The sequence below is a fragment of the Drosophila ficusphila genome, unplaced genomic scaffold, assembly GCF_018152265.1.
Source record: "Drosophila ficusphila isolate 14025-0441.05 unplaced genomic scaffold, ASM1815226v1 contig_414, whole genome shotgun sequence".
NCBI lineage: Eukaryota > Metazoa > Arthropoda > Insecta > Diptera > Drosophilidae > Drosophila > Drosophila ficusphila.
The window spans coordinates 14,951,786-14,978,982 of NW_025064328.1; the positions used below are offsets into that span (position 1 = coordinate 14,951,786).

At 46.9% G+C, this 27,197-nt stretch overlaps 6 protein-coding genes, 1 long non-coding RNA gene and 5 other non-coding genes across 12 annotated transcripts; 10 read left to right on the forward strand and 2 right to left on the reverse strand.

The window, feature by feature from the left end:
* Positions 1–122: 122 nt before the first annotated feature.
* Positions 123–811, reverse strand: LOC108090895 (28S ribosomal protein S17, mitochondrial). The gene is made up of 2 exons (XM_017189803.2): positions 618–811; positions 123–554 (listed from the first exon to the last, which is right to left on the reverse strand). Exons 1-2 carry the CDS (start codon positions 723–725, stop codon positions 195–197), a joined length of 468 nt encoding a protein of 155 aa, XP_017045292.1. The 5' UTR covers positions 726–811; the 3' UTR covers positions 123–194.
* A 232-nt stretch (positions 812–1,043) lies between these two features.
* Positions 1,044–3,471, forward strand: LOC108090930 (H/ACA ribonucleoprotein complex subunit 4). Its single transcript, XM_017189866.1, has 6 exons — positions 1,044–1,157; positions 1,219–1,587; positions 1,653–1,904; positions 2,096–2,370; positions 2,603–3,007; positions 3,070–3,471. The coding sequence occupies exons 1-6, from the start codon at positions 1,145–1,147 to the stop codon at positions 3,286–3,288; spliced, it is 1,533 nt and encodes a 510-aa protein (XP_017045355.1). The 5' UTR covers positions 1,044–1,144; the 3' UTR covers positions 3,289–3,471.
* LOC122320190 lies at positions 2,406–2,545 on the forward strand. Its single transcript, XR_006245537.1, has one exon. It is a non-coding gene; the product is annotated as a small nucleolar RNA snoR639/H1 (small nucleolar RNA).
* Positions 3,472–3,586: 115 nt separating the features above from the next.
* LOC122320197 lies at positions 3,587–3,675 on the forward strand. The gene has a single exon (XR_006245544.1). It is a non-coding gene; the product is annotated as a small nucleolar RNA Me28S-Gm1083 (small nucleolar RNA).
* A 171-nt stretch (positions 3,676–3,846) lies between these two features.
* On the forward strand, positions 3,847–3,936 carry LOC122320195. The gene has a single exon (XR_006245542.1). It is a non-coding gene; the product is annotated as a small nucleolar RNA Me28S-Gm1083 (small nucleolar RNA).
* Positions 3,937–4,096: 160 nt separating this feature from the next.
* On the forward strand, positions 4,097–4,183 carry LOC122320196. Its single transcript, XR_006245543.1, has one exon. It is a non-coding gene; the product is annotated as a small nucleolar RNA Me28S-Gm1083 (small nucleolar RNA).
* A 144-nt stretch (positions 4,184–4,327) lies between these two features.
* LOC122320194 lies at positions 4,328–4,415 on the forward strand. Its single transcript, XR_006245541.1, has one exon. It is a non-coding gene; the product is annotated as a small nucleolar RNA Me28S-Gm1083 (small nucleolar RNA).
* A 62-nt stretch (positions 4,416–4,477) lies between these two features.
* Positions 4,478–5,139, forward strand: LOC122320111. Its single transcript, XR_006245480.1, has 3 exons — positions 4,478–4,531; positions 4,772–4,800; positions 4,991–5,139. It is a non-coding gene; the product is annotated as an uncharacterized LOC122320111 (long non-coding RNA).
* A 390-nt stretch (positions 5,140–5,529) lies between these two features.
* LOC108090854 lies at positions 5,530–14,316 on the forward strand. Its single transcript, XM_017189735.2, is given in 7 exon segments — positions 5,530–5,663; positions 7,115–8,462; positions 8,522–9,494; positions 9,555–9,721; positions 9,783–10,787; positions 10,789–13,664; positions 13,727–14,316. Coding segments are annotated over 6 exon segments (6,534 nt in total). The 5' UTR covers positions 5,530–5,663; position 7,115; the 3' UTR covers positions 13,893–14,316.
* A 516-nt stretch (positions 14,317–14,832) lies between these two features.
* LOC108090855 (7-methylguanosine phosphate-specific 5'-nucleotidase) lies at positions 14,833–15,975 on the forward strand. Its single transcript, XM_017189736.2, has one exon. The coding sequence runs from the start codon at positions 14,835–14,837 to the stop codon at positions 15,789–15,791; it is 957 nt and encodes a 318-aa protein (XP_017045225.1). The 5' UTR covers positions 14,833–14,834; the 3' UTR covers positions 15,792–15,975.
* A 279-nt stretch (positions 15,976–16,254) lies between these two features.
* Positions 16,255–20,659, forward strand: LOC108090912 (ubiquitin-protein ligase E3C). The gene is made up of 8 exons (XM_017189833.2): positions 16,255–16,872; positions 16,931–17,651; positions 17,710–18,124; positions 18,179–18,300; positions 18,361–19,125; positions 19,180–19,324; positions 19,383–20,082; positions 20,145–20,659. Exons 1-8 carry the CDS (start codon positions 16,537–16,539, stop codon positions 20,310–20,312), a joined length of 3,372 nt encoding a protein of 1,123 aa, XP_017045322.1. The 5' UTR covers positions 16,255–16,536; the 3' UTR covers positions 20,313–20,659.
* Positions 20,660–20,703: 44 nt separating this feature from the next.
* LOC108090913 (lipase 3) lies at positions 20,704–25,710 on the reverse strand. The gene is given in 5 exon segments (XM_017189834.2): positions 20,704–21,026; positions 21,319–21,403; positions 24,261–24,419; positions 25,007–25,392; positions 25,395–25,710. Coding segments are annotated over 5 exon segments (1,218 nt in total). The 5' UTR covers positions 25,660–25,710.
* Between the last annotated feature and the right edge of the window lie 1,487 nt (positions 25,711–27,197).

Sequence of the window (27,197 nt, forward strand, 5' to 3'; positions counted from 1 at the left end):
TAGATTACCCAATTTGAAAGAGGGAACTAGAATAAATATCTGAATATTGAAATATCGATTGGTGAAGGGTGAATGACAAGGTTTGTCTAGTGCCGAACATAAATTCAAAAAATGTTCTTATCTCAGGTAAGTAATGCATTTTACTTTTAAACGAATAGAAAACTTAACAGATAAATGACACGACTGACGATCCTCTACACGGCGAAGGGCTGATCCTTGCCATCCTCATGGTACTTGATATAGGTCTCTCCGTGCGTAAAGTCCTTGGTTCCCTCGAGGCGACCTCGTGGCGGAGCTTTGTCATAGTTGAAGGCCTTCTCGGACTTGCCGAACAGCTGGTTAGCCAACTCGATGTCGTCACGGTACTTGCCCACCACTACCTTCTTTCCAGACAGTGGATCGGTTATGTCACCCAGCGGGTAGACGACCTTTTCCACGTTGTGTGTGATGAGGCGGGTAAGGCGCTCAGGGAGTTCCCTTATTAGGACCACGTCCCCGGTTTTGCACACTTTCTGTGGATCGTGGGCGAAAAAGAACTCGTCCTTCTTAAAATACTGCAAGGCCAACATAAAGATTTAGAATTTTTTTTAGGAGCGATTGTGCTAATGCTTTCCTACCATATTCAGGTTCTTATCCAGTTCCATTCGGCGAATGCGAATCTTTGATGCATTTTGCTTAATACAAGGAACGCATTGGCCCATAAGTAGTAGTCCTCGCCTCGACATGATCCTACAAGGCTTTTATTCAAAAATCTTTAAAAATAAACAACTTGTTTCAAGAAAAAGAAGCCGGTGTGACCAAATAGACTACACTAAACAGCTGGTAACTATCGATGAGAACAGCTGTTCCTGTTATTTTTTTTGTAGGGCTGACACAATTTATTAAGTATTTAAACATTTTTATTTGTTGTACAGAAATAATTTTATCTTTAAATATTAATGTGCCTTAATAGAAAACTTAAGTTTACAAAATTTTCTTATCAACAAATTGGTCAAAGCATATCGATAACTTTTGTCGTTGCAATGCTGCGGGCTATCGATGAACTCGCGCTCCACGTGTTGTCTCGTCCATTTTTTCGTCGCACGCAACACGTGCAGAGGTTCTTTCATTTACTTGGAGTTTTTCTCAGACAAACGCATATAAAATGGCCGACGTGGGTAAGTCGAGAAAGTCATGAATGAAAATGGGACTCCAACTAAAGGAATTAAACACCCGTAGAAGTGCGTAAGGAAAAGAAAAAGAAGAAGATCAAGGAGGAACCCATGGACGCAGATGATATTGGTACGCTGCAAAAGCAGGGTAACTTCCAGATCAAGCCCTCCTCCAAGATCGCTGAGCTGGACACCTCACAATGGCCGCTTCTCCTTAAGAATTTCGATAAGTTGAATATTCGCTCCAACCACTACACACCGCTGGCCCACGGATCCTCTCCCCTGAACCGGGACATCAAGGAGTACATGAAAACGGGGTTCATCAACCTGGACAAGCCGTCTAACCCTAGTTCGCATGAGGTGGTGGCTTGGATAAAGAAGATTCTCAAGGTGGAAAAGACGGGTCACTCGGGCACGCTAGATCCCAAAGTCACGGGTAAGTACGGCGAATGTTTTCCAAGCGCAACATAACCTCAATTTGTGGCCGCGTGTTTTTGTTAGGTTGCTTGATTGTCTGCATCGACAGGGCCACTCGGCTTGTGAAGTCTCAACAAAGCGCTGGTAAGGAGTACGTTGCCATTTTCAAACTCCACGGAGCCGTAGAGTCTGTTGCCAAGGTGCGTCAGGGTCTGGAAAAGCTTCGTGGTGCTCTCTTCCAGCGTCCTCCACTCATCTCTGCCGTAAAGCGCCAGCTGCGCGTTCGTACTGTTTACGACAGCAAGTTGTTGGACTATGATGAGAGCCGCAATATGGGTAAGTCTGGCTTTATCTACATATTTACAATCCTTTTGAGCAAGTGCGTCGTTGCCGGAATAGACTGTCTGGCAGAGATGCAGCTAGCTTGTGCTATTAAAATCTTAGTATTTGCAAGCCTCCGCAAATGCACAGTGTACATTTTAAAAAATAATTTTTTTTTCCCCACTGCCGCCTACTCACGATCTTAGGTGTTTTTTGGGTTAGTTGCGAGGCCGGCTCCTACATCCGTACTATGTGCGTCCATCTAGGCCTTGTCCTAGGCGTCGGTGGCCAGATGTTGGAACTGCGGCGCGTCCGCTCAGGTATTCAGTCGGAGCGCGACGGCATGGTGACCATGCACGATGTGTTAGACGCCATGTGGCTGTACGAGAACCACAAGGACGAGTCGATGTTGCGTCGCGTGATCAAGCCGCTGGAGGGTCTGCTGGTCAACCACAAGCGCATTATCATGAAGGACAGTTCGGTAAGTTAAAAAACTGGGACTTAAAAGTCCCACCTACCCCATGATATTAAGCCGGCAGGTGCTTGCAATCCCCACGGGCACCTGTGACTATGATTGGGAACAGTGAAGCCACTGATGTGTGTATGTTGGGCAGCGCTTTTTTTCTGCGTGCCCGGCAAAGAATATTCGGTCGACACTTTTTCCATCCAAATATCTGTCTTAAAAGCAACTGACCGTCTGTCTATTTCCCCAGGTAAATGCCGTTTGCTATGGAGCCAAAATTATGTTGCCCGGCGTCTTGCGTTATGAGGATGGCATTGAGATCGATCAAGAGATCGTCATCTGCACCACCAAGGGCGAGGCAATTTGCCTGGCAATTGCCCTTATGACCACAGCTACCATGTCTTCGTGTGATCATGGAGTGGTGGCCAAAATAAAACGAGTAATTATGGAGCGCGACACTTATCCACGCAAGTGGGGATTGGGACCCAAGGCATCGGCCAAGAAGGCGCTCATTGCCGCCGGCAAATTAGACAAGTTCGGTCGGCCCAATGAGAACACGCCCAAGGAGTGGCTGACTGGTTTTGTGGACTACAGTGCCAAGAAGGCAGTGTCTCAAGAGACTGCTCCCTCAAACGGCTCCAGTGAACCCAGCAAGGTAGGCCTCTCTGATTCGCTTTCATTATTTAACATTTACTAAAGAAAGCATTATTTATTCAGCGCAAATTGAGCACATCCAGTGTTGAGGAAACAGCGGCACCAGCTGCCTCCGAAGAGACTCCTTCCAAGGACAAAAAGAAGAAGAAAAAGAAGCACAAGGGCGAGGAGGAGGCGCCAGCTGCTGAGGAGGATGCGCCTGCCGATTCAGAGCCAGTAGAAAAGGAGAAGAAAAAGAAGAAGAAGAAGGATAAGGATAGGGACAGAGAAGCTCAGGAATAGAAATCGAACGTTTCTATAGGATTAGGTTTTATAGAAAACTCTACGGTTCTTTGTGGAGACGCCTACAAATTTGCTAGCTGTTAAGTTTAAGGAGTGTTTTTATGTGTAGAAGTGCATACAAATTACAAAATGCATTTAAGTGACATTCGCAATGCAATAAATTGTATATTTTATTGTAAAAAAGTTTAGTTTTTTAAAGTTTAAGTTTTAGCTCTGCAGTTAGAAAGACAAGTCCACTAAAACGCAAGGTGAGCTTATTATTACACACTTTTATATGTTTAAATGAAGCTTTCGTCTGCGTTATCTGATGAACAATAACTTTCGCCCCTAGCTGAAAAATGAAACTTCTCATGTTGAATGCGAGATTGGTCTTACTGAAGGTATAACGCAAGCGAGCACATTTAAGTTAATATATGTATATATCTACTAACCTTGACTACGAAAATTTATTTAAAATACCTCTCTTATTTTAGATGGCGAAACAGCTTTAAGGACAGGACATGGTGCGGGGAAAGGGAATAAAAGGTGAGTCTGAATGTAACGGTAAATTTTCAGTATTATTTGTTTTGATGAGCATTAACTTTCGCCCCTATCTGAATTTGAAACTTCTCTTGTTGAATGCGAGATTGGTCTTACTGAAAATTAAAATTGTCAGAACGATATGGAAATTATTTAAATAACGCAAACACTAATTAAAATTTTTTGTTTTTTCAGTTTTTCTAAAAAGCAAACAAAACAATAAACCGGACTCTCGTGAGCATGTGGTCCAAGGTAAGATAAAGTTTTTTTTTTGTACCTCGTAATTTGGCTTTTTGTGATGAGCTTTAACTTTCGCCCCTATCTGAAATTGAAACTTCTCATGTTGAATGCGAGATTGGTCTTACTGAAATTGCTCCTAACTAATTAACGTAAAAACATTTAGCTCACGTTTACTAAGTATATTTCTTAAATTTTTCAGATTGCTGAAGGAAATCATTCTATCAAAAAGGATTCTTATAAAAAGGTAAATATTAAAGTTTAAATATATCAAACTAAAATAAATTAAGTGATGAGCATTTACTTTCGCCCCTATCTGAAATTGAAACTTCTCCTGTTGAATGCGAGATTGGTCTTACTGAAAATGATTCCATTTAAAAAAAGATCAAAAATCTTATTTACAACCCTCTCTAAACAAATTTATTTATCTTTTTTCAGATTTTTTAGTCGCATAATCAATACACGGATACCGATGCTTTATTAATAGGTAAATAAAAACAAATTGGCTGATTGTTCTTCGCCACTTTTGACTGTTGTTTTCCAAACTTTTGTAAAATACTAATTCCTTACCTGATGAAAAAACTAAAACTGATTTATGTGGTATGATTTGCACATTAACCGCAACAAATCCTACTCCAATAGGTCCTACTGACAATTTTGGCAAGAAACAAATTTTTAAATTTATTTTTAATATCCACTAACTGCTAACTTTCTTTTGCGTTTTTAGTTTGCCAAGCATGTTGTTATTTTACCAAGGTAATTATAAATTACATATTTTTAAATGTTTTTTATTAATGATGAAAATAAGTTACTGAATTATGTGGCATGATTTACGCATTAACCGCAACAAATCCTACTCCAATAGGTCCTTCTGACTATTTTCAAAACTACTTAATGGGATTATATTTATAGCCTTAATAATTTTACAATTTTTCTTTATTTGCAGTCGATGTCTTTTCCTCTGATTTGGTAAACATTGATAACTCGCGCTGCAAATTTATTGAGAACAATGTTTTTCCAGGTACAGTACTGTTCAAAAAACTATTTTATTTTTAATGCGCACCTAATTGCGAAAATAAAAGTAAACAAAGAACACGTGACAGTTATTTTGTTGGATTGGGTCATACGTGTGTATAACTAAAAGTTCAGCTGAAATCTTTGACATGGCTTTTTGGGCGGGCTTTCGTTTTCAGGGGTGCAAGAAAGCGCCAAATAAGAGGTGTAGAGCTCATTATTTTGACAACTCAATTAACGCCGGATGTGTGGATATCAACGAGATCCGATTCTGATCCTCGATATAGTACAAATTTCTGTGCTTGCAGCTGGCTGTGCAAACACGTTTTTGGCGACCTTAAAATATCAGCGTGTGGATTTTTTACACACGCAGCCCTGTGTTTCATTCCGTCTTCCACCTTGGCGCGCTGCCTATCGGACGCCATATTGGAATAATCGCAGAATATTTGTCTGTCACAATTTGTGTATGTATTCGGCTATGCTTTTTCGACGTGTCGTCAGCACGAGTTAAGTTAATTGTGTTCATTTAATCAAAAATTGCGACTTGGTTAAGGATTTGTTGCGCCGACGAACTAAGAGGCTATCATAAATCATTTTTGGGGAAGGTAAGTGGCCCCTGAATTGTTTAAAATTGCATTGCAAAAGGACATCGCCGGCATAAGAATTTGTGCAAAGTGTAGAGGGTGCTTTCTAGTGACGCATGCGATCGTTTGTGTATGTATCCATTGCGACGCCATCTTCCATTTTTAGTTTGAGGTTATTGATTAGTTTTTGTATGAGCGATGCTTTCGTTTTCAATAATTTTGCGAAGATAAATAAAAGAAGCCAATGTAAATTTGTAAAAAGTTTAATACATTTGGAATATTGGAATAAAGTAGTGCGCAAGAGGAATTGTCGTAGTTTTAGAGTGGGCATTATAAGGAACATTAAAAATGAACTTTCCCGGCTGTCAGTTTTTAGATTTGTTTGGTTTTCGATATATTTTGAGTGCTTAGATATATTATTTTAAAAGTTTAAACTAATTGAACCTAGTGTTGTTAAACAACCATTGTCCCTAAAAAAAAAAATTAATCTTGTGTTCTAATTCACATTTATACATGATAAATTGACTCTTTTTTGAAGGCTTTTTCGATCGTTTTTCGTTAAAGGTAGCTCTCTTCAACACCTGCCTGTCCATCTTAAGTGTTGTAAAATCAGGACATTTTTTGGATGTTCTCTTCTTGCCTTTTGTTAATGACTTTTTACATAACACAGTTATCGGTAATCGAAAGGCGCACGTGTGCCACCCCCGTACCGTTTCCCTCTCCTTCTAACACATGCGTAAACAACAACAACAGCCGCTAGTCTATTCCCATGTGTTCCTCGGAAATATGTGAAAAAGCGTCCAGGGTTCATACACACACACTCAAAAACATGTATTTGACGTTGAGTCGGAGTCCGGATTATTTTGTGATCTGATCGCAGCGCCGTCTTTTAATTTTACTCTGTCATAGAATAAAATTACTTTTCGCGGCTGTGCATAATTGTTGTGCTCGGGCGCGCATTACTGCCGACGTTTGTAGTCAACATAAGGGCGAAAATAAAAGTCTTAAAATGTTTTGACTGTGCTCTTCTTTGCAACGCGAGGTTGTGTTTGTGGGTGTGCGGCAAAAGGCGCTTTAACCACAAACTAAACATATTACGTTTCTGTGATACTGGGCCTGTTTCAAAAAGTACGAAATGAATTTTATTAATGAGCCTTAAATTAATTCCTTTAACTCATGGGCAGCCAAAAAAATGATGTTGCAAAAAACTCAGTTTACCTCTTGTGTTGTGTGTATCTGCTGATTTTCATGGCAGAGTGGTTTAATAAATTGACCTGCATTAATTTATAACCTCTAAATAGTTTAGTATTTGAGTTTTTTATGAAAAGATCGCTAAGATTTAAGGAATTTTAGTGCTGCCTAAAGTGATCAAAACATGTTCCGGCCAGTGTTGTTAAAGACTAAAAATAATTTTGTTTTGAGGGTAAACTTTTTCCACCAGGTTCTAATGATATTTTATCTGTTCCCCGCAGCATGACTTACGAACTGCCGCCAATCGTTTTGGAGGGCAAAGAACTGATTAAATACCGCCACCTAAAGCGCAAGTACCCTGTGTCCACGGCCTTCCTGCAGCGCAACTGGTGGAATGTAAAGAGGTTCATAGTGTACGCCCTGAGTCCACGCTGCGTCATCAGGAATTATGCGTGGAGGAGGCGGCGCAGCACACACGTGCGGATCGTGCGACGAGTCCGGATCCTGCTCTTCGATCCGCGTCTTAAGGCGATGATTAAGCGACGCCTTCAAAACGTGAGACAGTGGTCCAGGACTCTGGTGGGTTATTACCGAAAGCAGGGTAGGGTCGAGGAGTATGAGGAGACAGAGGTGTACAGCGTCGCCCAGCCCCTGGGAGCCGAGGAGCTCTCCAAGCAGATGAAACAGCAACTGGAGTTGCTTAAGACCGGCAAAAGAAGTCTGTCCCTTATAGAAGACTCTATTCCCAGTTTGGAGGTTCCAGCCAAAAAGCTTAAGGACCATTCCAAGATCTCCCAGGTGACACCAGATGAAGCCATCGATGATCAACTGAACTTAGACCTGGCATCTTCCAAGGAGGCTACAGAAAGGACACCCACAAAGTCACCCGCCCAAACAGCCGCCTCGGAGGATGCCCCAACTCAGGCTACTCCCAGCAAGGAGCAGAGCGGGCAGATTAGCACATCCTCTAGTGCAGAGAAGTCGGAAAAAGCGGCCGGCGGCAGCAAGTTCCTGGATATGCTCATCAGCAAGGTGCGGGTGAAAAACTTTGCGCGGCAAGAGAACATACCCACAGAAGCCTCGGCGACTTCCTTTTTTGTTTCCGAGGACGATGGCAGTGAGGATTTTGTGGGCTTTGACGAGAGTGTCCACCAGCCAGGCATGCTGCTCACGCCGCTCGTCCCTACTAACTGCCAAACCACGGAGGGAAACTGTGCCTTCGTCAGTGAATCACTGGATGCCTACATGCGGGAGCATCACATCAACGACTTGGACTCACGGCAGGACGACAAGGACAAGCTGCTCGAACCGATGGGACACGATGGGCAAGTTACATCGCACAGTATGCCGCCGCCGATGGACATGCCAGCCGTTCCGGAGGCTTTGCAGCGGCTGCGAACGGTGGGGGAACGGCGACAGTATCTGCAGCGTTGCAAAAACCATAAGATGGGCATTATCAACAACGAGGCAAACATATACAGGGAGTTGCAGCGAAAGCAGAGACACCTGAAGGTCAAGATCGGGGCCATGCAGGGACTGCAGGCGCCCGCCTCCCAGATGCCCTTCTCCCGCCAGGGTTGGCAGGCGGCCAGTTATGTGGCCACGGAGGACTCAAATTACTATTATCAGGTGGGACTTCAAAAAATTATTTTTATTTGGATTCGCCCTTAAAATCCCTTGCTTTTTAGGTAATTCAAGTGGATGGCGAGATGGTGCGTCTACCGGGCGCGCGGGGAAATAATCTAAAGCGTGAGAAGAGCCCGTACTTGAGCAAACTAACTTGCGAGGAGAAGAACAAAATGAAGTGTCACAGTCAATGCTTGGATGCCCGCATCTGCCGGGAGCTGAGAGTGATTCCTACGAAAGTTGATCCACCGCGAAACCCCAAGATCCTCAACCAGTTTCCGCTGCCGTCCATCTTTCGTCCCTGCCCGTTGTCCAAGAAACCGCTTCAAAGACCGCTGGACGATGATACCGCCGCGTTGCTCTTGGCCGGAGGTAGTATGGCTGTGGTCAGCATGCCGAATGTGCAGCTGGATGTTATGCCTCAGCTGGGGCGGCCCCTGGACGAGATTGCCAAGCGATATCTTCAGCACATCCTGCCTCATCACGACATAACGCGCGAATGGGCCGAGTTCAGTGTGTCTACGCTGCAAGCCCCGCCTGCCTGCATGAAAGATGCCGAGGAGCAGGCTGCCCAAACGCCAGCTGGTCGTCGAAAAAGTTTTACCTTCGTTATTCCCTACCTTAACGATCGGAATCATATACTAGTACGTCGAGTGGTGGACCGATCCGAGCAGCTGGACAATAGCTTTAACGAGGAGCCCAATAAACTGCAGGAGTTTGGCTTCCGGGCGAAACTTCCCACTCTGCCGGATGCCGAGATCCTGGCCTGTGCAGACATGATTAACGACATGATCAACACCGTTGCTATCAGCTGCAGCGAAAACAGTTTCATAAGCGAGGATCCAGATGCTGCAACCAACAGTGCTCTCAACTCCAAGTCCTCTGAAGTAAGCCCCGCGAAAGAAGAGGCTGGTAAGGATGTCGAAAAGTTAAACGGCAAGCCAAAAGGACTGCCTAACAAGCAGAAGCGCCTGGCTAACGAACTGAGGCGATTGAATGCCACCATCATTGACGCTGCTGCCAGGAACACAGACGGTAAGTAGCTCTGCCTACCTGTTTTTGGAAGTAATCTATGTATATGGATCTCCCTTGCAGCCAACAAGCCGTGTATTAAAGACTTCTGCCAGTTGGGATGCATTTGTGCCAGCTTGGCAGGTACTGAGTTACCTGTACGAGATCACTGCGGAAGGGCAGAGTGTGTCCTGGATTGCCGTTGCCTGGGCGCGGAGCAGGGTCGTGTAATGCGCGTGGACGCTGCAGATGTAATTATCAGTTTTATTTCCTGCTCTTTTATCCTAATTTACTATCTAATCCTAAATACAGGGACGCGGTATATCAAACGAGGACGCGTTTAACTTGCGCCGCAAAGCCACTGCGCGTTTGGCCAAGATGGAGAAGGACTTCACGTCCACCTTAGTGCTTACCGACAACGAGACGCTGTTAATCAACGAGTCGCAGGGCGACAAGAAGCGCCGCTGCACAAAGGCACCCAAGCGCTACGAAGACTTCGACGACACGATGTTTGACGAGGAGGAAAAGAATGTCGTGTCGCCTACCTCGAAGAAGCAAAAGAAAATAGCCGCTGCTGCTGCAGCTGCAGCCGCCTCTGCTGCTGCTGCTGCCGCCGCTGCCAGTGCCAAGATAGCCGCTCCTGCACTGACCGAGCCCGTACTGGTGAGAGACACGGATCTGGCCAAGCTGAAGCACTGCTTAGTGGGGCTGCGCCGCTTGCCGGACATCGACAACTTGGCCATTTTCTGCATGACCCACCAGCTTTACAAATGCTTCTGTGGTGGCGACTCGCCCGATGGCAAGCCAGTGGTAATCGAAAAGGAGCAGTGGAACACACCGGTGACCCACTTCAATCCGGATCTGGCCACCAGGGCGCACTACAGCTTTGAGAGACCGGCGGAAGAGGTTCCAGCGAAGAAGAAGGGCAAGGTCAAGGCTAAGCTAGAGCAGAAGCCGGCCGAGGATGATCAGAAACCGAAGACTTCATCGGAGAAAACAACTTCGCCCACGACTGAATCAAAAGGAGAGCCGAAAGTAGACTTGTTTGACGATGATTCTCCCTTGCAAAGGTCATTTGAGCTGGATACGATATTCAACTACTACCGTTCCCGGCCAAACTTTTGCCGCAGAGCCATCTCCGTGCCTAAGAGCTCCTACCAGCGCCTAAACAAACGTCGAGCTGAACGCTTGCGTCACTATACGGCCCGCCAAGAGACTCCAGAAACGGTAGAACTGCTCAAGGCCCGCATTCAGGGTGCGATCACATACTACCGCAAGGAGCTCGATCGTCAACGCAAGCGGGAGCTGACTAAGAAGAATGCAAACGCCCCCCGTCATAGAGGTGCGAGATGACTCCGACGGCAGTGAGGTCAGCAACCGGCAAAAGAGGAGCGGAAAACCGGCCAAGGGGCCGACTCCGGCAAAACGGATAAAACTGCTGTCGGATAAGCTTTCGCCGCCGGAGGAGGAAAACAAGTTGGATATTCAAGTTCCCCGTATTGCCGCCTGTTACTCCCTGAACTCGGCCTCTGTGGATGTTCTGGGGTCTGGAATGGCAAATGCAGCCGCTGCAGCTGCAGCCGCCACTGGTGCGGCACACTGCCCCTCCGAGACAGACTCTCCCAACTTCCGATCCTTCTACAACGAGGTCGTGAAAAACATGAACACACTGGTCAGCAAAAAGATGCAGGATATAGACCTCGCTCTGCAGCGCGAAAGCAAGATAATTCCGTCCCCCAACGAGGAGATCCTCTGCATCATCAAGTGGACCAACTTTCTAGCTGCCTATGAGTCCGGGTTCGTGTTCATTTGGGACGTGCAAATGAAGAGTCACAGCTTTCTGGCGGCAACCACCGCCAACTTGATGCCCTCAGTGTGCGGCGCAATCGGAGTGGTGAACACCAAGTTTGCGCCAGATCCGCAGGCACTGCCTCTCATGGCTAGAATGCTGATGAATTCGACGCGCAATGAGAACACCAACCGACTGGCGGTGGTGATGCAGGGAAGGCAGAGTTATTGGCTCGTCAAGGGTTTCCTGAGGCACATGGAGGGCAATGCCTGCACGAAGCCCACGCCGCAGACGCACCCGCTTCTGACCAAGAAGATCAACGTATTGTGCTCGCTGCTGGTGAAGCAGCGCATTAGGGAGCATCAGAAGAAGCTCCAGAGCGGTGACGGCTCGCCCTCAGACAGTTTGGCAGCAGAGGTTCCTCCACCGAGCTCGTTGCTCTTTAGACAGCGCTCTCAGCGCGAACAGAAGGGGCCCAAGAGCGCAGAAGCGTCATCCAGTTGCACCTCACTGGAGAGGTTGCCAACAGTATCACCTCCGTTAGGTTTTACAAGTGTATCTCAGCCTTTGCCGACCAGTAGTACTCCAGGGTCTAGTTCTGAATCTGTTAAATCCTCTGCCGTTCCTGCCAAGATCGTGTCTCCCGCTATAAAGCCCAAGTCCAGTGCTTCTGGAATCCGCAGCAACATCGAGTTCAGAAAGGTAAACCACTGCGATGTGGACGAACTGCAAATACCCGAACTGCACAAGACCGACCACCGTTGGGTGGTGCTGGACATCTTTGACGACTTTTCGCACATCTTCGTGCCAGCCTTCGGGGACATAATCTCGTTGATCAGAATCTACAGCGTGATGCAGGTGGCTCAAGAGACGCAAAAGGTTGTGAAGCTGCAGTTTTTCCCCAATGCGCCTTACGATGCCTTTGTCACGCCTTCGTCTAGGAAAAAGATCTACTTTGGACCCCTGAGTCTGGATATGCCGCCGCCGGTACTTGTACTCCTGCAAAGTGTTGACCGAAAAATGATGCTTCGCGAGGTGTACCAGCGGGAGCACTCCATTCCCGTCCAGCGGGACCGTCGGAGTATGGCCATCTGGGTACTGCACGTAAACGGGCAGGTGCACTTTGAGATCGACATGGAATCTACGGTTAAGCTTGCGGCACAACAGAAAGATTCTACGGCAACGTCGGGTCCTAATGTGGTCAAAATACCGTCGCAACTGTCGGTGGAATTAGAAAATAATAACGATGAAGTACCTCCGGTGGTGATTATCGACAGTGACGAAGAAGACGATGATGAGGAGGATCAACTTGTGATTGACGAGCAGGCGGACCAGCAGCTGATGGCGGATATTAAGGAAGAGCAGCTGTCGCGCACAAACTTCACAATTCAGACAATTCCCTCTAGTGGCGCCCTGCAAATCACTGCCGCAGAGTCGGCAACCCTTACCTCACGACCGCCGAGGGAGGCGACCACCTGCCACCTTTCTGGAGGGTTTATGCCCTACATTGCAAACGTTCCCGTTAAGAACGGGGAGGCCCCGCCCACTACCCAATACCTAACTCCCCAAGTGCAGCTTACCACGTCGGCAAGTGTTTCTGGAGTGGTCTTGCCCAGTTCCTCCGCCCAACCCCCTCCAGCGAAAATCAGTCGTTTTTCGGCGACACCCAACAAGATCAACGAATCATTGCAGGAGTTGCTAAGCAGTGGGAATAATATAACGCCGGGTAGCATAACGATCACCAAGATGGACAGCAAGGAAAAGAAACCGATCAGCGATGTTGTCCAGACTGATAACAAACGCTTCAAAATTGCCAAGCGAGCAACTAAGGCTTTACCAGCACCCGCCACAATGACGTCCGCAGTCGGACAACTTGGCAACAGACCTCTGGCGGGGTCTCTTGCCAAGGGCATTCCGGCAATCAGGCCCGTGCCAGCAAGTCCAAGCACTTTGGTTAAGCTGTACCCCAGACCGGCTATGCCCACCAAGCGGCAGTCCACGCCGGCAAATGCTAAGACGACGGTCCCGCCGATGCCTCGTCAGTCTCTGCCAGCCAAGATGGGAATCTCCAGCAACAAGCCATCTCCGGTGTGCGCCACGAAGTTGTCCGGGTCCGCTGAGTCAAGCATACATCAGCTGCCTTCCCGTCAATCTTTGCCAGCTAAGGTGACTGCCAAACCCATGGTGGCAGCTCGGTCGGATCCAGATCTATCTTCTAGCCGACCGGCAAGCAATGTGTCTGCAGCTCAGCCCTCAACCGAAGAATTCTGCCATGGCGTCATTTGCGCCAAGGGTTTGCCGCGCTTTCGCGTCAAAGTGCAAGGCTCTGACTTTATGGTCAAGATACCCGAGGACGGCGTCCTGCGCTTCAAGACCTTCGGAGCAGCCGCCAGCTATCTCAACCGGTGAGTTTCAGCTGATTCTCTTCTTGATGCAAATATGCTAATTTCAGTTTTCTCTTTTACAGCCACCTTGTAAAAAATCCTCAATTCAAGTCACTCTTGCCGGCGCAGTGGAAGTTCCAGTCATTGGACCAGTCGCGCAACAATCAAGTCTCCATGGCGGCTATCAACGCCTCCCGTGTGCCATCTAAAAATCAGCAGCCCCCGGCCGCCATCGTAATCGAAGATTAAAGCGTCCTTTCCTTTGTTTGCCATTGCACTCAGTTGTTTGTTTATTTACGAAGGAGTGTTTTGAGGCAATGCGCTCAGCTCAGCAGTACACTCCTTCTTTCCGGATACATATTTAATATGTAAACTGATTAGGTTATAGTTATAGTCATCACCATGTAATGTTCTTATTGAGTTTAATAAGGATTAATTATTTTATTAAATTGTGTAAAGCGTGATAGCAATGCCTGCCACTGTTGCGGCAGATTTTTACGGTTCACATCCAATATTACATATAGTATTGTAATGTTAATTTTGTATAATCTGATATTTAATTCCAAGTTTAATTTTCTGAAGATTGTCATTTAAGTAAATCATTAAACAGAAAAAATTAACTAAAGAAAATACTTAAAATTGTGGAAAAACGAAGAAGGTTTGTTTCGATAAGTTTAATACAAACGGTGCAACATTGTTGACTTTGTCTGGGTATTTAAAAATGTGCGCGAATATCAGCTGTTTGTTAGTTCCAATTCCATGTCGTTTCGCCAAGTACAGCTGATTCTCAACGACATGAGACCAGTGAAAAGGTACGAAAGATGTCTTTTTTAAACTAAAATCAAATGTATACGCAGCTGGTTGCCTTTAGGGTTTGGACATAATTTATATAAATAAATATCCTGTCATATCAACTGACTGTCAAAGCTGATAACAGTCAACACTGCACGAATAGCAACAACAATTGGCAATAACCAAAACACTCATTCAAGGTCAGCATTAGATATAGAACCACTAATACAGACGATGGGACATATAAGCGCTACTAATTCGCTTGCCTAAATAATTTGCAGATACCGCTGGCGAAAGCTCGGAGCGCATTTTGCTGGATCGGTTTCAACAGACCCCAGATATTCATTCACCGTGATCAGAGGAAGACCTCTGAGCTGCTGGACAAGAAGACTACTCAGGATGGGCTGTGACGAGAAGCGAGAGCCCGTTGGCGGGCGCCTCCGGGTCCAGGATATTCCTGCACTAACCCAGGACCACTGCCGCATGCGTGATCCAGCGAAAGTAGAGCGCATCATCAATGAATTTGTTTTTGGCGGACCCGAACGCATGCAAATAGTCTCGGATTTTGACTACACTATCACCAAGCAGCGTACTGAGGACGGGGGAGCAGTGCCCTCAAGCTTCGGGATCTTCAATGCCTGCAAATCGCTGCCGAATAACTTCAAGGAGGAGACGGACAAGCTGTACCACAAATATAGACCCATCGAGATCGACCCCCACATGCCTATCTCCGAAAAAGTGCAGTATATGATCGAGTGGTGGACCAAATCGGGGGAACTGACTAGCGGGTTTGCCTTTGACCAGTCGGAAATAGATCAGATAGCCAGCAAATACAAGCATGCGCTACGTGACCGCACACACGAGTTTTTCGCGGACCTGCAGCGCCTGGAAATCCCTACGCTGGTCTTCTCCGCTGGACTGGGCAACTCGGTGGTCTCCGTGCTGCGTCAGGCAAACGTTATGCACCCGAACGTGAAGGTGGTCTCGAACTTCCTGCAGTTCAAGAATGGGTTGCTAGATGGTTTCCAGCAGCCGATGATTCACACTTTCAACAAGAACGAAACAGTGCTGGATGGCAGCGAATACTACGACCTGGTACACTCGAGGGACCATATTATCGTCATGGGCGACTCCATCGGGGATGCGGACATGGCCTCCGGAGTGCCGGCGTCTTCGCACATCATGAAGATCGGCTTCCTGTTCGAGCACTTGGAGGCCAACATGGAAAAGTACTTGGACACATTCGACATCGTCCTCGTTGACGACCAGACGATGGATGTACCCAGGACACTGCTGGCGCTAATCGAAAAGCAGCACCAGCTGAACCTGGAGGCCTCCAAGCAGAGCTCGCTCTAAGTCTCGTCGGGATGCGAATTACCTCCAGCTGAAATGTACTCGTAGCTGCTCCTGCTCTCTCACAAGGCAAGCTGCTAACTGGAAAACAAAGAAGCTACTAATTAGGTGGTTTAGGCTAGCCGTTTTACTTATGTATCTTTACGAATGAATGTTTATTTCATGAATAAAATCCTATTAAAAAACATTGTTTGTTGTCATTGTCAAGAGTTGTACAAATAATTTATAAATCGATTTTTAAACTTCGTTAAAATTTTTTTATTTATTTCATTTTAAAGATTTCAGTATGATTTTTACGTTATGTATCGAACGGGAATTGCCAAGCCATAATTTTATTTAAAAACAATAAAATTCGAAGAATTTTCGAATTTGAATATTTAGAAAGTGAAATCAAGAATGCCCCTTTTTACTAGGGGTGGGAAACGTGCTCAGTCATTCCAGCGCAGTGTAACACAGCTGTCGATAGACTGTTATCGAAATATACAAGAGAAATATACAAATCACCAAATCACTTGCGAACTGGGGTTTTACGCATTTTAAATTCGTGCGTATTGGGAGGGAAAGTGTGTAAAACCGTAAATTTCTGATCGGGGAGCAAAAGGAGCCCAGCTACCGTGAAATCGCAGTATTCCGCCCACCGCACCAGCCAGAAATAGAATGTGGAGGAGTGTTGACTGAACGATTGGAATCTAAAGGCTGGTGGAATAAGTCCACTCGGGCCAACTTAACAACCGAAAAACGCAGCGTCATGTTCGGATTTGATGGGGAGTACCGCCGGAGACCGGTACAGAGTCTGGGCGGAGCCTCGCATACCTGCGACCGGGACACCGTAATCAGAAAGGCGGCCCAGGAGCGCCAGAAGCGAAACGAGCTGCGCCAAAAGGAAAATGGGGCGGTGGTGCTGCAGTCCTACGCCCGCTCCTTTATCCACCGTAAGCGGCGCAAGCGAGCGGAGCGAGAGGCATTCGACGGCTACCTGATGGCCAACAAGGATCGCATCTCGGAGGACGAGAGTCTGACCTTCTTGTTGAGGCGTCTCAACTTTTTCTACAGCAGCCGCGAGGCCAAGGACGGCGAGCGATTGGTGAGAAGTTAACGGTGTTCACCAGATCATCCTCTTATGCCTTATCCAAACCCCACAGATCGAGGTCTGCCAGCAGATCCTTCGCCAGCCAGCTCGTCTTTTGCGACACTCTTCCCTGGACTCGATATGGCTACTGAGGCTCTGCAAGCTATTGGACACTTGCCTGCTCCAGCTGAGTCTGTCGCACACTGCTCAGGCCATTCCGCTGCGCATGCTAGAGACCTTCACCACCGTATCCTCTGTGCAGCGCTATGTGGAGGAAGAGGCTCTGCTGTTCCAATACCTGGAGCGCGTCTTTGGCTTCCTTATTGCCCGTAACTACTATCAGCGCCTGCGGCGACTGCTGGACGACAAGTGTCCGCCGCTGGACGGTGAAACTTTGCAAGCCCCAAGTCCGTTGGCCGAGGCTCTGCTACAGTTGCTGCTTCGTCCCTTGACGGTGGCCAAGAGGGCCTCCGCCGGCGGCCAGGTGTCGCCTATGTCACTGGCCGTGTGCCAGCATTTCATCCGGGACATTCTCGCCTCGCCACACACAGATCCTTTGCGGTACTTTGTACTGCCCTGTTTTGCGCTCAATGCCGACTTTCCTTTCGACTTGCTGATGCGTTCGCTCTTCGACGTCATGGAGATAGCCGGGTCCACAGAAGCGGATAGCATGTCCAGCCGTCGCAGTTTCCTCTTTCATGAAGCGGAAGTAGGCCAAAAGAATAAGCGCATTGAGTCGCTGTTTTCGTCGTTTCTACTCAACTCCCTCCTGGTGCTCGATCGGAGGCAGTTGGGTAAGTAGATTAATTTCTTGTAAACTTGAATCCACAAATAATAATACTCCTCATACAGCTACTCTGCAGCAAAGTTCATTGCTGGTTGTCTACGTGCGCCTCATCGCCGAAATGATGCCCAACATTCTGCAGCTGCCCAAGTCAACGTTGCGTGGACATGCCAATGCCACGCATCGTCATCGGAACAGTGATGACGACTCCGATGACTCTGAGGAGGAAGAGGAGGAGGATCAGCCGTCGGCTCGTACGCTGGACTACGATATGGAGCAGACTTGCCGAACCAGTGGCGAACTGAGTGTCAGGGAACGTGACTGTCTGCTGGAGTCCATTGCCATACTGAACGAAACGGAGCGGGTGGACTTTATTGTCCAGCAGCTGGATCCGCATATTGAGAATAGTCTACTTATATATGCGCTCTGCGAGATTTGTCACAACCTGATGATCTACAATAAGCATGCAGTCTTTGAATACAAGTAAGAAGCTCTTAATATTGAGTTTGAAAAATTCTAATTCGTTTTTCCGTTTAGGTTACTTTATACATTGGCTTTCACTCCTAAGTTCATTCGTGCTGTGTGGTTTAAGTTGGCTGCAGAGTCCAGCCAACTAGGCTTCTCTGCTCCACTGACCCTTATTTCTAAAGGCGTTGTGCGTGAGTATTTGATAGTCATTATGAATATACATATTTTCTAAGTAGAATTTCCTTCGACAGCGAAACAACAAGGCGTGGATCGTACTATCCCACTCTTGGCCACTTTCTGCATGCTTTTCGGACGCCTACTGCCCACCCTTCACGATGTTGAGTTTGTGGAGAACAAGCTGTTGCTGCAGGTGCAGACCACCATTAACCATGTGCAACTTATGCCCTTCTCCATTGCGGAAATTGTGCAAATGTCTAAGACCCTAAAGGACATAAGCATGGGCCTGGTGGAGCTGGCTTTTCCAGAGACTCGGAGTAACTTGGCCAACTACCGAAGTGTGCTAGGGCACACGGAGGCTGACGACAAGAAGCTGCGACACCAGAAGCAAATCTGGGCCAATCTGCTCAATGTGGTCGTCTTTGTGCTCAACCAGATTCACACACGAGACCTGCGTTTGGGATTCTGTCCGGAGGCGCACTGGACGGTCTCCCGATTGGACTTGCCTCTGGACAGGCCCACCGATCTGCCGTTGACCCACAGCAGTCGCCTTCGCGGTATCCGGCCTTTTCAGCCAATTCGAGACTTTACTCGGGAAGATTTTGAGAACGGACCGCCCATGTCCACCAAGCAAATTCGCTCCATTACCATTTTGCGCGAGATTCCCTTTGTGGTGGCCTTTAACAAGCGTGTCAGCATTCTGCAGGGCTTGGTGGCGGCAAACAAGATGCGGGTGCAAGGCAATCTGCAGGCCTTCCTCCAGGGCCCTTCGGTTATGATTACTGTGAGGCGTTCACATCTTTACGAAGATGCCTACGACAAGCTTCGTCCGGAAAATGGTGGGTGTTCTTTTACATATTTTGTTTTGGAGAGATAATTTTTTGTTCTTTTAGAACCAGACTTGCGCTTCAAATTCCGCATACAGTTCGTTTCCTCGCTTGGACTCGATGAGGCTGGCATCGACGGTGGTGGAGTTTTTCGGGAATTCCTTTCGGAGTTGATCAAAACATCCTTCGATCCAAATCGTGGATTCTTTATGTAAGTAATAATGAATTTTTTGTGATAACCGTCTTAAATGTGTTAATTTTAATTACAGGGTAACCACGGACAACAAGCTTTATCCCAACCCAAACGTGGCCGATCTCTTCGAGGACTATGAGAAGCACTACTACTTCATTGGTCGCATCCTGGGCAAGGCCATTTACGAGAATCTGCTGGTGGAGCTGCCGTTGGCCGAGTTCTTTCTCACCAAGCTGGCTGGCAAGTACTCGGACGTGGACATCCATCAGTTGGCGTCATTGGATCCTGAGCTGTACCGCAATCTATTGTACTTGAAGGACTATACCGGCGATGTTAGTGAATTGAACTTGGACTTCACCGTGGCGAGCAGTTCGTTGGGTCAGACGCAGATTGTCGAGCTAAAGCCACAGGGCCAGAGCATTCCGGTGACCAACTCGAACCGCATAGAATATCTGCAGCTGATAGCCGACTACAAGCTCAACGTGCAGATACGTCGTCATTGCAACGCCTTCCGCAAGGGTTTGTCAAACGTCCTGCCTATCGAATGGTTGTACATGTTCAGCAACAAGGAGCTGCAAATACTCATTTCGGGTGCCGAGATACCCATTGACCTGGAGGATCTGAAGAAGTACTGTAAATACGGCGGTGAATTTTCTCCGGAACACCCGTCGATCGTGGCGTTTTGGGCGGCTCTGGAGGGATTCGATGATCTGCAGCGCAGGCAGCTGCTCAAGTTCGTCACCAGTTGCTCTCGGCCACCGCTGTTGGGTTTTAAGGTTCGTATATCATCACTATTGGCTTTCCAATAAGCACAGTTGTGTTCTTTTCATTTTTGCAGGATCTGGACCCTCCATTCTTGATCCAGAATGCCGGGGACATGGAACGATTGCCCACAGCCAGCACCTGCACCAATCTTTTAAAGCTTCCCCCCTTCAACAGCGTGGAACAAATGCGTGAAAAGCTGCTCTATGCCATTCAGTCCGGCGCTGGCTTTGAACTCAGCTAAGCTATCCACCCTCGAAAATCCCAAAACATATCCACTATCACAGCCGCCAAAAAGAAACATAGAGGTACCCACAAGTTTCCCACCTGGAAAAAAAAATGCAAAATAGCAGGACAGCTGGTCGGCAGGCAGGCAAACTATTCCAGTTAATTTACAACCAATGTACATTTTGATTAACGTAATAGCTTAGTGTAAAGTATGAAGCTTATGAGGTCTTTTTATCCAAGTTTTTCTTTGTAGTTCGTTTGAGTTTGTTTTTCATATAACAAAATATAAATGTAAATCAATGCGAGCTAAGAAGATTTCAATAAAGGGCAAGCGATGTCAGTTCGCACTATTGATGAAACTAATTCATTGCGAGAAAGCCGCGGCTTGTGCCCGTTGCTCTCACTCATTAACTGGCCTGAAGCGCCACCGCTGCTGCGTCCAACTGCCAGCCCTGTTGAATTATTCGCTCGTAGACCATTTGCGGGGCTGAGGAGGCGAACAGAAAGTCAATGTGATTATAGCCGGGCACCTGATACATCTGCGTGATGCTGTTTCGCAGTTCGCCGACCAGGCGCTGCACATCCGCCTGACTGGACAGCGCGTCCCGGTTGCCGTGGAAAATCTGGAGCTGCAGGCGGACATTGGCCAACTGATACGAGGGGGGCGTGGTTTGGCCATATCGCAGCGCATTCAGTCTCGGCGAGCGGTAGTCGTACTGCTGGAACTTGCCTGCGGACGAAACGAAAAACCCATCAATGGTAATTCCACCGCCTCCACTTTTCTCCCCGTCACTTGGGGTTGGCATGCGCAGGAAAAAATCGGAAGAGACTGGTAGATTTTTTTAAAAGCCACACCAGCACATAATAATAGATGATAAGGAAATTCTACTATTGAAAGCACTTCGACTGACTTAAATATTTTGTCTTTCTTTAAGGCAAACAAAAGTTTATAAGTTCCGATTGAACTAGCAACATTTTACAGTGCATCTGTGCATATGTCAGCAGTCCGCTGTGCGACTTACCACTATTGATGAGCTGGCCAAAATGCTGCAACTGACCCCGCGAAATGCCGGCCGGCGTCGTCTCCAGGATCCGGGGCAAGATGCTCTGGCGAAAGGAGCAGAGGAGGTCATTTTGTTAGGCTTAACCTCCCGGAACGTTTAAATTGTATGAGCAGAGCAGCCGGAAACGAGACCCCACCTCCCCTCGTCCGCTCGCCCGTCGCCTGACCGCTCATGTGTGTATCGGTGTGTGTTCAGGCTGCTATTTCCGTTTCATTGCGACACAAAGCATATGCGGAAGTGCACACAGGCACACTCACACGTACGCCCACTCACACATGAACGGGCACAGGAGCGAGGTCCTTGGGCCAAAAGGCCAAGAGGTCCTTGCTTTGATCCTGCGGCCGGGAAGTTGAATTTATATTGCGAGTATTTGTTTTGAAATTAGCTGCTTATTCGCCTCAGCCCCTGATTAAGGTAAGTGCAATGAGCTTTTGAGTTTTATACCGAGATTGATATTGATATTGTTGAAGCCCAATGGAAGCAACTGATTGAAATTGCCAACGGATTTGAAAGGCATGGCATTGAGAAGGTGGGCGAGGTAAAGTAGTTTTCTAAAGGAAATATTGATGCAAGGATAAGTAGCTCGAGTTCGCCTTTACACCGATGTTACGGCTATTTTGATGTTTTTCTATTAAGTGGAAAATGAGTTTAACTCTGTTTGCTTTTCATAGAAGTTTTAGGCGCCGTTTCGAGGCAACTTCCGGTGAAGTTTAAAAACAATAAGAAATTACTGTTTTTCTAGCACGAGTTAATGGGCCTCATTCGACTTCATACATTCAACTATTTAATTGCTGGGTTTTTCTCGTAAGCCCTGTTTAAAATACAGTTTAAATCCAAGAACCTTGATTTAAACACTGCATCTGCAAAAAACTGTTCACTTTTTGCGGGTGTGCGGATGTCTGCAATTTTTTGCAGAGTGCGGCAACCGCTCTTCAGTTATAGAATTTTATGTAAATCGTTCCGACTTTAAATTGCCATGACAAGCCATTGAAACGTTGCATGCGTCCTGCGGCGACATATTTTTTTTGTTTTGATGTTTATTTGATTTTCCGCCTGGCCGTTGCATTTCCCCATTTTTTCTCAGCTCTGTTTCCTTTTACAGCCAGCCAGCAGCAACTTGTGGCAAATACTGGCAATTTTGTGCCGCCAGCTTGTTTGTGTTTCCCCGAGTTCTTCTTTTCGTTTCGTTTTCTTTGCATTTATTTTTCTTACATCTTGTGTTTTTTGTATTACCCCTCGAATCTTATTCGACGCAGTGCAGTTTTCCAAGAGTGTTGAACTTTGCGGGGTCGTTGGCGAGGTTTCGTGGGTTACGGGGGTTACTAAATATGCACAAATATTTATTCGGACTTCTATCTGTGTGGTGTGGCATGTTCGGCAGTTGTCGCAAGTATCGCCTCGCATCATTTGCTCAAGCTCGGCGTCTTTTCACTGTGTTTGCTTAACAATTTTTCGCTGCTGGTTCTGGTTTGTTGACTTTTTTATGAAAGTTATGACTCTCGCATGGAATCTCCGGGAATCTGTTATTTACTTGCCTCCGTTGGCATTGGGAGTTCAACATTTGCGTCGGAAACAAAAGCTTGTAAATATGTTAACTTTCGTTAAAGTTTTGAAAATCATAGTACTTAAAGTAAGGCCGCAGTATTTTTCAAGTTACCTTAAATTGTATTCCCGATTAGATTCCTCACTTAACCCCTGGATTATTCAGTGCTTGAAATGCTTATTTATGGCCGCATATGTAAAAGATTTAAGAACTTTATCCACGGGAACTTTCTAACCTTTTTCCCTGCTATTCCGGCAACTATAAAAATTCCAAATCCAGCTACTGAAGCAGAGTGTCCAGGGCCACAGCCAATTGGCCGGAACCCCCACTTTAATAACTTACAAGCGGCACTTGGCGCCAGGGCCTGACCCCCAAACACCCGAATACGCCCCAGAATCACCAAAAACACACCAACAACTCACTTCAGATGGTAAGCCTTTTGAGCACGCGCCCCGGAACACTCCAAAACACACAGATAAGCCATAAAGTTTTTTCTTTCGTTCCACGGACGCGATTTATTTGCCATATTTCACGGCAAAACAAAATTTAAATGTACCGTGTGCGCGGGAAACAAAAAGTGTTTAAGGCAGCGTGGCGTATACGTAATGTGTGTTATACTCTAGTTAGCCGCCAGCTGCAACGGCATTTTGTGGGCGGAGGGGGTTGCGGGGAAAGGGGGGAGTTCGAGTAGTTCACGGCGGGCGGGAATATAGGTTAGAGCACCGCTTCGTCGCACATAACAGCGGGAATTTCGGTTACAGTAGAGTCAATGGGGCAATGTTCTAATTATTCATGTAAATTAGATATTATTGATGTAGTCTATTGTTTTAATAGGATGTTAATTTCTAGTTTAAAATTTTAGTTATGTAAGTTAAAGAAGCAAAAATTACAGCAATGACGGTAGTTCTTGTAGTGAAATTATTGTTTCAAAAATGACATAATGTGGTTTTTAAATTATTCTTGAAAAAGGCGAACTGAGTGATACTGCCAATTAACCTTTTTTTGTCGAGTACAAGGCCTTCTCCCCCTCCCCTTTTTTATCCAGCTGCACAATAGTTCCGGCCTGACTTCCAACCAGGAAGCTTTGCCCGGCAGGAGCAGCTCGTTTACGCATTTAAATTCAAATAACTTTTATTACCGAAACTAAGGCCTCCGCCCCCTTAAACCCCTTTACCCCTCCCCCCTCGGACCATCGAAACTACGTATGTTTGTCTGTTTCTGGGCGCTTTTGCGGGGGTGGAGGTGGAAACGCTGGGCTCGCTCCAGAGTGCAATAAAAACTTTTGCATACAACAAGAAAAAAGTTTTCTGGGCGCTTTGTTGGCTAAATTATGGCCCGCATATATAATCGTACTCACACGATCCAACGGATAGTCGCTGAAGCCCACGTAGAGGGAGGTGAAGAGGGTGCAGAGGGCGTAGGTGGGCCGGGAGGCGGCGCAGAAGAACTGTCCGCCCACCTGGGTCAGCGCCGTCGCCGGCAGAAGTTCGTGGAGGCCAAGTTTGTTGAGGAGCAGCTGTTCGGGAAAAAGGCATCAGTTTTAAATGGTCACACGAACTTTGCTTTGCGTTTGGACAGTGTTGTTTGCAATTGAAATTAGTAACGACAAGAAAGGAAGCCAGCTTCGGCGAGACACTGCCTTTAAAATTGAATTATATCGGTCAAAAAATAAAAAATTAACTAGTGAATAATTAAAGAATTAAAATAGAAACTTGTAAAGGCATGCCACTTCAAAATCGGATTAAATTTGGAAGTGTTAGGGACTAAGAACTATTGAGTTTTGCTCAATGAAAAAACCTATTTTTTGGAAATTTAGAAAGGGGATTAAAAAAAACCTGCAAAAAAAAAAAAAAAAAATAGCTAATAATGCATTCGTTAGAGAATTGAAATATAAACGTTTAGATGTATGCCACTTCAAAATCGGATGAAAATGGGAAAAGTTATGGGCGTAGAAGAAGTGAGTATGTGCAGTGGGACAGTTGCATATGAAAAAACACACAGAGATGTTAATCTCCCTGAGTGAACCTTTTCTCTAAGTGACTGGGGCTTATCACTTGTTCAGCGCGAAGAGCACTTGCCAGCAATCCCATCAAGTATACGCACCGTGACCGCGGAACTGTCGCTGGCCAACAAGCGGAGAGGCGGGCTGCTGAGGTGCTTGAGAAAGGCCACAGGCGCCATTAGAGCCGCATTGGCGAACCGCGAATTGTACTCGGGCCGCTGGGCGAGTAGCACGAGGAGCACCGTGGTGCCCTGGGAGTGGCCGACGTAGTGCACTTGCCGGCGGCTCGTCCTTCCCAGCACGTAGTCCACGATGGCGGGCAGGTCGTAGACGCCAATCTCGTGCCAGCTGAACTGCCAGAAGCGGGCGTCGCTTGTCGGCAGAGTGCGATGCTCGCGGGAGTAGGTTGTGCCCCTGGCATTTCCCATCCAGACGTCGAAGCAGCGGGCGTGGAGCTCCAGAGCCAGGGATCTGCCCCTTCCCCCGAGACGAAGTCCCCCGCAGATCCGAGGAGGCCGTGCATCAGAAGGAACGGTCGCAGGTGCTGGGGACACTGCGGATTCCGGGGAGCGGGAATGCGGTGCACACTCAGTAGGTAGCCATCGGCGGTCTCCACGCGATGCACTTGGCACTGGAGTTGCTGCCGCTGCACCGCCTGGCACACGGAGTCGATCAGCGGCGAGCTCTGACCCCCGGCCAACTGGATCCAGCCGATCGCTGTCGCGACAGTGTAGATAACTAAGCCGAGCTCCATTCCGTTTCGATTCGGAGTGCGGCCTTTAAGACATGACTGATGCCACGTGACGTGCGAACGGATACTGCGGACGGCGATGCACTCGCTTTCGGGTTTTGTGTTTGCGTATACGCAATGTGGGCCGAGAACGTGGCTTTCGGGTGGCGCGGAGGGGCTCCCTGAATGGGAGCTATAAATAAACACATTTTCCGCTTTTGTTGACTGACAATCGATGACTACTGCGTAGGTGGCCTAGAAACGTAAAAATATGCAGCTTTCGAGTGCCTGAAGTTACTACTCAATGTGTTTCTTTTGGCTTTAAATAACATTTTATGCTTCTGGCATAATTACTCTTCAGCACTCCACGTACTTGATCAAATTAGCCACCCGGACACTTATGTTCTAATTAGCTGGATTAATTTACTCGCTGCTTTTCGCCGATTTGGCGCTATATTGTTGCCATGCCAGCGGTGAACTGAAGAGCAAACCGCAATCTGCTGCACAATGCACAGGGAGAGGAACTCAAATATGTACCAGCGTTTGAGTATATATCATGTATAATGAGCGACTGACCGAGCGAATGACTGACTGACTGGGTGACTGACTGACTGGGTGACTGACAGTGGACAGCACATGCTGGGCAGCCTATGTGATTTACAATCTGAATGGCTTGGACGTGTTGAAAATGCAATCGTGCTAATTAAAACGACCGCGACACAGGCGTGTGAAATTATTACACAGCATAGATGTGATGTCGCCGAATAATGGAACGGATCGGAGAACTGTGGTTTGTCTGGCTTTCAATGGCAGCAAAGGCAATAATAGACTGTGGTCAGGTCAGTCGAAAATTCCGCCCCTCAGCCATTTAATGGGTTGAGGCTCTATAAGCTCCTCCTTCTGCCGTTTCTCGATAAAAACCGAGTCGCAACTTGACCCGAAACCGCAAAACTTTTGGAGCCTGGCTGAAGTGGATCTCATCACATATTAAGCGTTTTAAGAAATGAACTTGTGAGCCAAGTACGCCAGACCTATGGAAATTCATTTCTCTCGAATAAGAAAGGAAATTGCTGGCAAATGAAAATAAAATCAGGGCGAAACCTTGGGTGGGGGAAAACATGGCAACGGCAGCATTGAGTTAAGTAAATATGATTCAAGGACACTTGACTGGCTGTGGAATCCCTTTGGCCACTCACTTTTGTGCACAGATTTCCGCCCACCGCCCACCGCCCCACCGCCCGCTGCCACCGCCCCTTCCACCTTCTGCACTTCCTTGGGACCCATTTGAAAAAGCGATTTTAATACTTTCTCGCACAAAAGCTACTTAAAGTTTGCCCTGGCTTGGCGCTTAATTCGTTTTCGTTTTTTTTTTTGTCAACAGCTAACAAAACAAGCAAGAAAAATAGAAATAAAAGTTTTTTGTAAATCGAGTTAAGTTAATTTTTTCTTTGTTTTACCAAGTTCTTGGCTTATTTTTTTGGCAGCGGGAAGTTTGCGCTTTGGTTTGCCTAATAAATGTGCGTGCAAACAAAGGGCCAAAATGGCAGCCAGTGAGCGGGAGT